General features: G+C 36.3%; 1 protein-coding gene across 1 annotated transcript in view; it reads left to right on the top strand.

Annotated features, from left to right (window-relative positions):
- Positions 1 to 713: 713 nt before the first annotated feature.
- The window catches only part of MRE11A (MRE11 meiotic recombination 11 homolog A (S. cerevisiae)), a gene marked incomplete at its 5' end in the record, with an annotated part of 18,053 nt that continues 6,893 nt past the window's right edge, over positions 714 to 11,873 (top strand). The window contains 9 exons of the mRNA XM_010282313.1: positions 714 to 874; positions 1,495 to 1,582; positions 2,522 to 2,663; positions 4,335 to 4,449; positions 5,486 to 5,671; positions 6,155 to 6,326; positions 6,790 to 6,870; positions 7,294 to 7,420; positions 9,347 to 9,450. Coding sequence (XP_010280615.1) covers positions 714 to 874; positions 1,495 to 1,582; positions 2,522 to 2,663; positions 4,335 to 4,449; positions 5,486 to 5,671; positions 6,155 to 6,326; positions 6,790 to 6,870; positions 7,294 to 7,420; positions 9,347 to 9,450 — 1,176 coding nt within the window. The remainder of the gene's footprint in view (positions 875 to 1,494; positions 1,583 to 2,521; positions 2,664 to 4,334; positions 4,450 to 5,485; positions 5,672 to 6,154; positions 6,327 to 6,789; positions 6,871 to 7,293; positions 7,421 to 9,346; positions 9,451 to 11,873) is intronic.

Here is an 11,873-nt window from a genome sequence, read left to right as displayed (position 1 = left end):
GTGGGCTTCCCCAGGGGCTGCCGGGGAACCTTTGCCCCAGCGCCTGGAGCCCCTGCTGCCCCTCCTTGTGCTCTCACCTGGGTGTCTGCAGGGTTGTTGCTCTCACGTACTCTCAATTCTCTCTCCAGCTGCAGTTGTGCAGGTTTTTTCCCCTCTTAAATGTGTTACCCCAGAGGTGCTGCCACCCTCGTTGATGGGCTTGGCCTTGGCCAGTGGTGGGTCCATCTTGTAGCCGGCTGCATTGACTCTGTCGGACACAGGGGAAGCTTCTAGCAGCTTCTCTCAGAAGCCAGCCCTGCAGCCCCACTGCTACCAAAACCTTGCTATGCAAACTGAGTACAATACCATAGCAATGAAAATATATTGTATCTCTTCATGCCTGTCAAAGAAAATGTTCAGGACCCAATTTGGAGACCCTCATTAAAACACTTCACCAGTATTTTCTTTCAACACTATCTTGTTTTCACCTACAACTCTTCATAAATGGGTCTTTTGGGCTTTGGTTTTGTTTTAACAAATAATTTAGTTAATGTTTTTTTCATGAGGTAATTAAATACTGTGTTTGCAACTACCAACTTGTTTTACCTAGAAGTCTAGATATGAGAAGATATGTGGAACTCCTTAGGAGAAATAATTTAAACAGTTTTCTTGGAAGTCTTTCAAGGTAATGCAAAATGTTGTATTAAAATAATAGAGCTTTTTATTACATACAGGTGGACTTTGTTTTATTAGGTGGGGACCTTTTTCATGAAAACAAACCTTCCAGAAAAACAGTACACTCTTGTTTGGAGTCACTAAGAAAGTACTGCATGGGTGATCGTCCTGTTCAGTTTGAAATTTTGAGTGATCAGGCAGTTAATTTTCATTATAGCAAGTAAGTATGTTCCTATAAATTAAGGTGTAAGGTTTGGTTTGCATATTCGGTGAATGTGTTGTGATTTTTATGATTTATATCCTCTGTGACTGGAACCTTGAAGTTTTAGGCCTGTTTGTATGGGACAGTTTACAGGATGACTTCCCCTGTCATCTTTTATAATCTAAGTCTATAAAGGAATGTACACAATTTTTTGAGAAACTTCTGAATGTGTTGTGACATTTGATACGTTTTTGTAATATATAGTTTCTATCCTGCAAGTACAATGCAATTAAACCAATTTACATGAATTGCTGTGGTAAAATCAGCAGAGTTCTTTTTGTGTAAACAAAGGTGGTACAGCCCAGTCTGCTGCTCTTGCACGTACCACATGTGTTGTACAATTCTTTTCATAGGCTTGCTCTAAAAAAATTGGATTTTTGCTACCCTGTTCCCAGCAGGAAGTGCCATTCCAGTCCATGAGTAAGAATCTTATGCTGTGCATCTTATTCGTAGCCACTTAGTACTCATTTGTGCTGCTATCATGGTGTATTTGTGATGACACTAGTTTGAAGAGAATATTGGGGATTGTCCACAAATTTGCAGATACAGTTTAACTTTTTTTCCCTCTTCTTGTTCAGGTTTCCATGGGTGAATTATCAGGATAGAAATCTCAACATTTCTATTCCAATTTTTAGTATTCATGGCAATCATGATGATCCCACAGGGGTAATTACTATCATAATTGTGCTATACTGTTATATAACAAAAATAATAATATAGAAATAGAGACTTGTATAGAAATACCATTCTTGGAGAACTAGGCTAGTTTTAGTCATCTGCTCCACTCTTCACATAAATATTTTGTGCATCTTTAGGAATTCTCTTAATTAGTGATGAGAAGTTAAGTATGACATTAAAAGAGAGAATGGAAGAAGTTAAGGGATCCATATGAACTATGTTTAAGTTCTTAATTTACATAGATTTCTGTCATTGAGAACAGAATCACTTTTCATGCCAAGAAATGGCAGCCTTTCAGAAAGCTTTGAAACCAAATTCTATCTGTAGAGACTGAAAGCTTTTTTCTTAAAGAAGGGGAAGTTTGATACTTTGACTTGTGCATATGCAATTGATATGCATCTTATATTTTCCAGGAGGATAACCTAATAATGATGAAAGGGTAGTTTAAAAATCAATAACTAAAAGTAAGCAGGAAAACGACATTTAGACAGAAGTAAAGCACATGTGTTGAATTAATAATTTTGCATTTTGTATCAAATAGCACTGTATCATGGAGATGAGTGTTTAACAACAGAAGTTTAACTTTGGATCTACTATGAAGTCGTTAGCCAGATAATTTTCTGTAGTAGTTTAGAGACTTTGGCTGCTTGGTTTTGGGTTTTAGTTTGTTTTGTTTTTCTGAATGATTTAATGTTTAATTTCATGTTGTTCAAATGAAGCAAGACTTGTAAGGAAAGGAAATTTGCTTCTGTACCCATGAGTACTAAAAAAAAAAAAAAAAGCTAATATATGTAGTGAGGTTTTTCAACTGCAGAAGTTACTTGAGGAAAGATACTCTTTTTCTCTTTTGAGACTGTTTCACTTAGACTTTAGAGACTAATTGTTCTGTTCAAGATTCTTACATTTGTTTCTTAATATTTTCTACAGGCAGATGCACTGTGTGCGTTGGATATTTTAAGCTGTGCAGGACTGTTGAATCACTTTGGACATTCACCTTCTGTGGAGAAAATAGATATTAGTCCCATTTTATTGCGTAAGGGTAGAACCAAAATCGCTCTGTATGGCTTGGGTAAGTATTAGTCTGCCAGACTGTGGCTAGACTGTTCAGGTGTCACTGAAGCTCCGTGGGTCTAAATGAAGTTGGAACAAACATACAGTGCTGCAACAAACATGAAGGTCCAATTAATGCTAAATTAAAGTGTATCAATTCTGTGACGGTGTCAGGTTTCTCCTCCTTTGTTTTTTTTAATTAAAAAAAATCCTTCAATAACTTTATTTCTATGCTTTTATTGGTCTTAAATGAACCTGCTTAAGTTAGTCATAGATAGTGCCTGTGTATCAAGTCAGGGAAATCACGTTCTTAAATTCTCACTGTTGTGTATTAAGGTTACTTCCTCCTGTTCAGGTAAAACTTAAACACTGTATATTCATGTGCCATTTTGGTTTATTTAAAGGCATAAACTGTCTGAGCAGAAACCTAATGTCTGACATGTCTGTCTGAAGTGGTTCATGAATAACATCTGTCACAGGTAAACTCGGTTTCTTTAAAGGAACTTATGAAGAGTTTCATATTTTAAAGGTGTTCTATGGTGCGTTTTCAACTTCAGTTTGTCCCTTTCTATTTTTTCCTCCACCTTCCCCTCTACCCGCAGTTCTTACTTAGAATGGTTATGTTTGACTGTGTTCTGTCTAAAGAATTTAACTATTAAGATCTTAATTTTTCCCTCTTATTTTGTGTCCAGTCATGAGTGCTTAAATACTTATTTCCAAGCAACTTTTGTAGCTATAAGTTAAGTCCTAGTTGGCCATGATTTCATTTGTTTAATAAGATACTTTAAAGCTTCCTAGGTGTTCTGAAGGTTATTAGTGAGGGTTCTAATACCACAATATGAAAGTTTTCAACAAGCATTTAAAGTTTTAATACACAAAATCAATACTGGGAAATGCAACAGCTTTCTAAATTATGGGTGTTGCTGCATGAAAATGTTCATGAGATGTTTCTTTGAGCTTGTGCCAGGGTTATATACCCTCTTGACTTTCCCTGATTTAGAGAGCACTTGTTCTTATACAAAATATGTAAATTTCGTATGGGATTCTATTGAAATGCATCGTGAACCCTGGATATGGATGGTTTGGGTTTGGTTTTTTTCCCCCCTTGTTAAAAACCTCAAGGAAATAATCAGTGACAAACAGTGTAGAAGTACTGCAGACTTTTTCCAGCTGTGTGGGAAAGCACAGACTTTGCAGAATTCATAGTTTATTTCTTGTTTTGTAGAGAATTTTAAAGTATGTTTAAGAACTCCATCTCTACGCAATATTAGCTGTTTTTAGACTCTACCTTACAACAAAATATACTTCTTAATCTGTCAACAAGTAACAAACAAACTCTTCTAATATTTTTAATTCTGCCCATAGTCAGTTGTTTGGCACAGGAAACTGGAAGGAGGTCTCTAACTAGATGTAGTTAATGAAACTGCTTTTAGCGGTTGTTTGAAGGTAGATTTCACGTTAAAATATCTTATTTTCAGAAGTCTGTGTAGTAAAATAGCCAATTTATACTTTGATCTGTTCAAATTCATAATCGTGCCTCAGACTTCTTATGTCATGAAAATGAAGATCTGATCTTGCCACAAGGTTCTGTTCTTCATGCTCTTTTTAATAGAGTTGCTAATAAAAATGCTTTAAAATAAAGAGTTGGTTTACCAGACAAAAATAATTCAATATTTTTTGTCTGTTCCAGGAGCTATTCCAGATGAGAGGTTGTATCGTATGTTTGTCAATAAACAAGTAACCATGCTGAGGCCAAAGGAAGATGAAGATAGTTGGTTTAACTTGTTTGTGATTCATCAAAATAGGTAACAGTATTGAATGAATTACACTGACTTTTAAACTTACTGTGTTACTTCATAAAATTGCCTTGAAAAGGGTAGTGTTTGTCTGTCTTGTGAGTAGCTGGTTTCTTACAGATTTTTCCAAATGAAAGTGTTGTTTTACAGCTCTGCTTACAGAAGAATCATAAATAAATGAATTAGGAATGTTGGGAAATCTCTTCCCAAACTCTTATAGTTAGGGCCAGAGGAGGGTTTGTGTTGTAATATGCATATAATTAAGTCTTGTCTGCTTATTAGAGCTGAAAGAGCATTAAACTTCATATTGTATTTTCTATCCTTGTTTGAATCATAATTTGACAGCTACCCTGTCTTCAATTTCATTGCTATGCGTTACAGTTTCTCTTGAACAGAGGATAGGCAGCATGTGTTCTTTCTGCCTGCACGCTTCTCCCAGCAGTGGTAGTAGGAACAGGCAGAGTTCTTTTCCAAATCCTTATAATTTTTCCTGAGTAAGAGTGCCATCCTCATGTGCAAGTAACAATGAGGCAGAAGTAAACAAATATACCTTTATAACCCTGTGTACTGATCACTGTCCAGTAGGCTGAAGGAGCTCACTTCTCCATCTCCTCCATCTTCTGGAAAGGGACTGGGGGGGATGTCCCATGTCTGTTTAATTCAGTGGGTTTTACCCCACTGCCAAAAAAACAAAACAAAACAAAAAGCAAACCCAGAACAAAAGGCCATGAGGTACTATAAAGGCATTCATATGGAAAAACCCCCTAAAGTCTTGCAAGCCAAGTAAGAAAAAAAGGGATATCCAAATAAAAGGAGGGGAGCAGAAAAGAATGAGCTGTGTAAGTTGTCTTTTTGTTTATCCAAACACTTTAAACCATTGCGTAAGGAATAAATGTTAAGAGTACCAGATGTGAAATGTACATCAGATATTTTTTCTGGAGTTTCTGTATCTTTAAATCACACTGATGTCTTTCTCCTCCTTCATTCCCCCCTTGCCCTCCCATGACTGTACACATTCTCATTATTTTTCTCTTTTCTTGTACAGGAGCAAACATGGAGCCACCAACTACATTCCAGAACAGTTTTTAGATGACTTCATTAATCTTGTTGTGTGGGGTCATGAACATGAGTGCAAAATAGCTCCATCCCAAAACGAACAGCAACGTTTCTATGTTTCTCAGCCAGGAAGTTCAGTGGTGACATCTCTGTCCCCCGGAGAAGCTGTGAAGAAGTGTGTGATCTTTTCTGTTTGTTCTTGTTTATCCCTTGCCTTTTGTCTCTCATGTGTTGTGTTGAAAAAGGAAAAATATTTCTATTAAGTATGAAAGGACTTGTCTTATAGTGTGGATTAGCTTCAGAATGTGACATGGAATAAGTACCTAGTACTTTTGCTTTACTTAGGGTTAAACCTAAGGTTTAGGTTCAACCAAATCTTAGGTTAAACATTTGAAGCAAATGGAACTTGTCTAAGAGGAGTTGCATCCTGATCAATTGGAATGCAAGTAATTGTGTACATGTGCTCGTGTATAGAACAAGCATAATCTAAATATAATAGAACTTAAGTTTGGCAGGGCCAACCCTGAAGTACAGATCCAAGAACTTCCTATAGCTTTTAAACTTTTGTCCCTGAAAATTGAACATGAATTTAAAACAAATTTTTATACCATACTTCTCATAAGTTTATCTTCTATTAAGTTATCTTTCTCTTTTCTAGACACATTGGTTTGCTGCATGTTAAAGGGAAAAAAATGAAAATGCAGAAGATTGCTCTAGAGACAGTGCGAACTTTCCACATGGAGGATATTATTCTAGCTGATCATCCAGATCTTTTTAATCCTGACAATCCTAAAGTAACTCAGGCAATACAAGCATTCTGCATGGAAAAGGTAACTTGTAATGCTAACAGTATATGGGTAATAGTGTAGGACACTATTGGACAGGGAGTGGGATCTATGACAGAAGACAGTGGCAGAAGTAACTAAGCAGGTTTATTAAGTGCTCTTTGTTCTTAGATGTGTGAAAATTTCTTCCTGCTTTTCCCTGGAACTAGACATTTAGCAAAGAATAATGGCTATAAGGTAAAATAGTGTGAGTGATCAGTGATGTAGATACTGCTGGACTATGCTATATCTGAAAGCTAAGCCTTTCCTTGTGACTTTTTTCGCATTCATTCCTGTGGCTTTTGGCTGGATACTGGTACATATGTGTGTTCAGGAATGACAGCACATCATATGATTATTTATTTTTATAGCTTTCCCCTGCAGCTGGATGTGTTTTAGGTTATACTTGAAGGACTCGGGCATCTGTAAGAGAATAAAGTCAAACTGAATTTCTAAATCTGCTTCATAGGTTGAATTGATGCTGGATGGCGCAGAAAGAGAACGCTTGGGAAATCCACGTCAGCCAGAGAAGCCTCTCATAAGATTACGAGTAAGATATTGTTCAGTTTGGATTGCTTTGTTTTGAAAAGTCACTGTGAAAAGTTTCAAAGCAAAATCATGCTTTTTGTATGAATACATAATATATAAAATTTCTTACTGTGTACAGGCAAATACACATCTCCTTCATACCATGATTCTCTTTACCTGTGGCATAAATAGTATTCCGTGGTAAAGGATGAGATTGGTCATAAGTGTACTGAATGAATCTGGGCTGTTATTAACTATTCTGTTAATATTATTATTAGCTATTATTATCCATTAACTATTCTACATAGTATGATAAAGCATTAATTTTAGGTTGACTTATTTTTTACTTTAATTTTTCCTTTGAAGGGTAGGAAACGCATCTTGATTTGTGTGGCTTCTCTATTTCTGTTTGTTTCATATTTAATTTTTTCCTTTCCTCTCTTAGGTTGATTATGCAGGTGGCTTTGAACCATTCAGTGTCCATCGTTTCAGCCAGAAGTACATGGATAGAGTGGCTAACCCAAAAGACATCATACACTTTTTCAGGCATCGTGAACAAAAAGAGAAAAATGGTAATTTTAAAAGGGAAAGAATCATTGGCTTGCCTTGATTTTCATTCTTATTCCTTTATTTTGTTACACAGCACTTGTAAACGCTTGGTGTCTACCATATAATGTGTTACAGGAGGAGTAAAGGTGCATAGTCTCATTTAAGTGCATATATCACAGACGTATTTCTGTTCTCTTTCTGGGTTTGTCTAAAATTTTGATACTCAGCACAGCATCTTCTGACAGTTAGTCATAAATAATTCCTTTTTCTTTGGCCTCAAACCTTATTGAGTTGCTTATAGGAATACATATAACCCCATACCAGACTGAGTTACTCCATGATTCTATCATAATTACCATGAAAGGTATTAAACATCTCACTCTTGAGATTTCTCAGAATGAGGTGGTTGGTTTTGGGCACTCTGCAGGAAAAGAGATTGGTGTTGTGCTTTTTCCCTTTGTTTTTTAATCTACTTGCTGTAGGAATTCATCTGTTTATACCTGAAATAGTAATGGAGGGGATCAGCTTGTATATATGTTTGTATACTTAAAAAAAAAAAGGTCCAAATATATGACAGCATTTTATTTGCCTTAATGAATCATGGAGGGGATCAGCTTGTATATATGTTTGTATACTTAAAAAAAAAAAGGTCCAAATGTATGACAGCATTTTATTTGCCTGACTTAATCATGTGTATTAGGTGCTCTTGGCTTGTCTGTTCCAGGTCTGTCTCTATTCAAGCATTTCTACAAAACAAATAATAACTGTTTTACTGTAGCATTTCTCACTGTGCCTGGAATTTTTAATAAATAGTTAATAGATGTTGCCTAAATACTGGATTTGTAATAGCTGCTAATGAAGATATGGATTGCACAAGAACATATTGTGCTGAAGAGCTGTTAATATTTCACGTTAGTTCATTCTAAGTACTCCAGTTCCACTGACAGTTTTTACGTACACTGTCAGTTTTATAAAGTTCAAAACATCATGTTTCCTGAATAAAAACTGCTTTTAGTGAGTTTTTTTTTTAATTATGATGTATTGATCTTGTTTTATTTTGCTTTGTTGTTTTTTTTAGTAGTTGTGTAATCGCATTAACATTTTCATATTACAAGATGGCTGCTACATCTGTCACCATGTTTCATCAATACATTTTTTAAAATTTTCCTACTTAACATGCATCTCAGCTTCAGGAAGGGAATATAAAAAGAATACCATGGTTCTTTGCATTGCTTTATTAGATATCCTCTAATACAAAGGAGGTGGCTAATAAAGCAGTCAAAATGTTCAGTACATGTGCACATAATGCTATGGTTCAGTACAGGTGATGTTAAGACTTGATGAGCTCAGAAGTTGTTATTGTTTCTTTTGTCATAGCTGCTTATATAACAAGGCCAACAAAACAGTGTTTTGTGCTTGCATGTGGCAGATATCTGGAAGCAGTCTGTAGTCACTGTATTTTACGTTGCGTGGTATGTGCTCATCTCAGTTAATTATCCCTTTAATTCTTCTGTCATTCCTACCTTGCTGCCTGAGAATGGGGGGCAGCCTCAGTGAGCTATGGACATTTTCTACTGAAAATCGGTCAGCGTGTTTTGGAGGAACATTTCTCATCTATTAACAGAGTTACTTATAAAAAACCCCTTGTGCTTTTATGGGTCCTTTTGATTTTCTTCTATTTGTGATCTTCTAGAGTTCAATTATAATATCCTTCAGGACATAGTGTTCAATTTATAATTCCAGACATTTGTCTTGTACAATTATTGCATCCATTATGTTTACCTGTGTGTCCAGGCAATAAGCTCTACAGTTAGAACAAACAACCTTTACATATAAAAGGGACAATAATTCTTCAGAGGCCTGTATTAACGTTTTTTCCTATCGGTGGGATGATAGTAATTAAAAGCTGCAAATGTGGGTGACAGTGCCACTGTGCTTTTCTATTCTAGACAGTGATGTTAATTTTGGAAAACTGGTTAGCAGACCTGCTTCTGAGGGGATGACACTGAGGGTGGAAGACCTTGTAAAGCAGTATTTTCAGACAGCGGAGAAGGTATCTTTCTACCTTTTATAATTTTTTAAAAATGGAACATAACCTTTTTATCTTTTTTTGCATTCTTAATGGAAGTAGTGTGCCCTGAAAAGACTGACATTCACCAAGGAGTGAGTTTATTTCCTATATAACTGCATGTGAACTCCTGTATGAGGTACATGTTTTAGGTTAACAAGTAACTGTTGTATATAGGTTGTATAGGGTATGCGAACACATGCTGGTTTGAGAACATTGTGCTAACTCTTCATGTGAACTTGTAACGTCTGTCCTGTACTAATGATGTGTCATATCCTTACAGTAGGAAAATGTGAGGCAGCATGCTCTGAGAAGCTACCTTAATTTACTATAGGGTCAGTGTGAGACTGTAGCATTTATATTATCAGCTGCCTTGGAGTAACTTGTTACTTTGCAGTATATTTGTGTCCTCAGACATAGTGCAGTTCTGCAGTATATTTAAAGCAGAGCAGGGAGAAGGAAGAGAGCCCCCCCCGTTTGCTTTTCCCTCACCTTTTCATTAAACCTGATTTATTTTCCTTTCCCAACACCAGGGCAGTAACATGTCAGAGGTAAAAAGTAATAATCAGTGAGTCAGACTCCCAAATGCTTGATCTGGATGATCAAGCATAATGTTCAGAAGCTACTTCAGAACACGCTTTATAGAAAGTCATTAGAGCAAGGATTCCCGAGGTAAAGATCCCCCAAATTATATCATCTTGCCTAACCTTAGACACATGTTAGGAGTATTAAGATGGCATAAATCATGCCCTGGAAGGGCTGTTTGCCTTCTGAGTATCATAGGGAACCCAGGGTGACTAGTTCAGAAGTAGATACTTCTTCAAATGCATGTGACCCCTAAATCCTATGGGGAGGGGTAGCAGTGTCAAAGATAGGACACTGTATTATTCTATGAAAAGTAAATTTTGCTTTTAATCTCTTTTCCTCCTTTATTCTGCAAAAATGTTCCTGTTACACCATCTTCCCAATTTGTTTGTATGTTCTTGTATGAACAACTCAGTTACTGGTCCCTGCATTTGAGGCCTGTTTCAGCAGCTCAACATCTGCAAAGGCTTGAAAGGATCCGTTGATGTTCTGGGAAGTCTTGCAGTAGGGGGATAATACATTTTAAGTTAACTCTGGTCATGAAAGAAAGGGGCAAGGGGGGAAGCATATTGTGCCCCAAAATGGTGATAGCGATCTAAAACATGTTAAGATAGCTTGTGCTTCAGGCTTTGCTAGGCACCTGATTTTGTCTGATTAGGGAAACAAAAGAGTCCCTGGACCCTGAGGTGACACAGGGCTGCTGTTGGATGTTCAAAAAATGTTAGACCAAAAATGTCTAATAAGTACCAGATGCTGTTCAGTTCCAGTGTTGCTGGTAAGCTGAGGCCTAGGAATTAAGATCACTGCTATTTGTCTCTTTAGGAAACTTATTTTTTTTCATTTGGAAGAAAGCTTAATTGCTGAAAGTCAACATGAACATTCTGCATCACTACAATCAGTCACTCTTTTGAGACACTTACCTTATTTTTGTGTAAGGTTCTTACTTTATAATAGCTGTAAAATTTATCCCTCTGTGCAGCATTATTTCAGGGAAAGTTTTATGCTTCCACTGCAACCTTCAAAACAGTTCCTAAAGGACACCTGGAAGGATCAAAAATCATTAATAAGCCTATATAATGTTCATTACTAAGAAATTATCTGCGCTGTAGTTTACAGACACAAGAGGCTGCTATTTAAACATTACTATCCATATGGGGATTTCTTTCTCAGAATGTCTCATCTTACTGTATTGGGAAGGAGGATAGAGAAGAGAATGGCTGTGAAACACCACCAGTAGCATCTACTACTTTTACTAATTAGTGTCCATGGTAATATCTTAATGTAAAATATCTTGATGAATATCATCTCACTTGATGAACATCTGAGAACTATCGGTATTCATAGAATTACCTTTCAGTGGAGTAGACTTCTGCTTAACAGCTCCTAATGCTTCATAATAATAATTTGCCCTGCTCTGTAACTGCCATTTTTTAATGTTAGAATTGTACAGTAAAACTAAGTAATTTAGCATCTGTAATAACTAAGGTCCTGTTTTCAGTAACATTTTTATGTCTCTGCAAGTTGATCTTTAGTTTAAAAAAGGGAAAGGAACTAGGAAAGAATACAGTTTACCTTCTCTACTCTCAGCAATACATTTCAGACATTATTTTAGATATGACTAGCACTGTAGTTTCTTTACTGTTTATGAAACTTTTTTCTTTGACAAGTCTGGAAAATACTCTGTTAAGTAGGTGTAACATGCTAAGAGCCAGAGGATTGTAACTATATTATGACAAGTAACATGTTTGCTTATTGCTGTGCTTTTCTCTGATTGAAATCTTCAATGGACATTACCGGTTTTGGAACCAACCTCATGTAATATT

The sequence above is a fragment of the Phaethon lepturus genome, unplaced genomic scaffold (genome assembly GCF_000687285.1).
Source record: "Phaethon lepturus isolate BGI_N335 unplaced genomic scaffold, ASM68728v1 scaffold9002, whole genome shotgun sequence".
Lineage (NCBI taxonomy): Eukaryota > Metazoa > Chordata > Aves > Phaethontiformes > Phaethontidae > Phaethon > Phaethon lepturus.
Note: the sequence above shows the minus strand (reverse complement) of the source record. Positions and strands in the feature narration are given on the sequence as shown.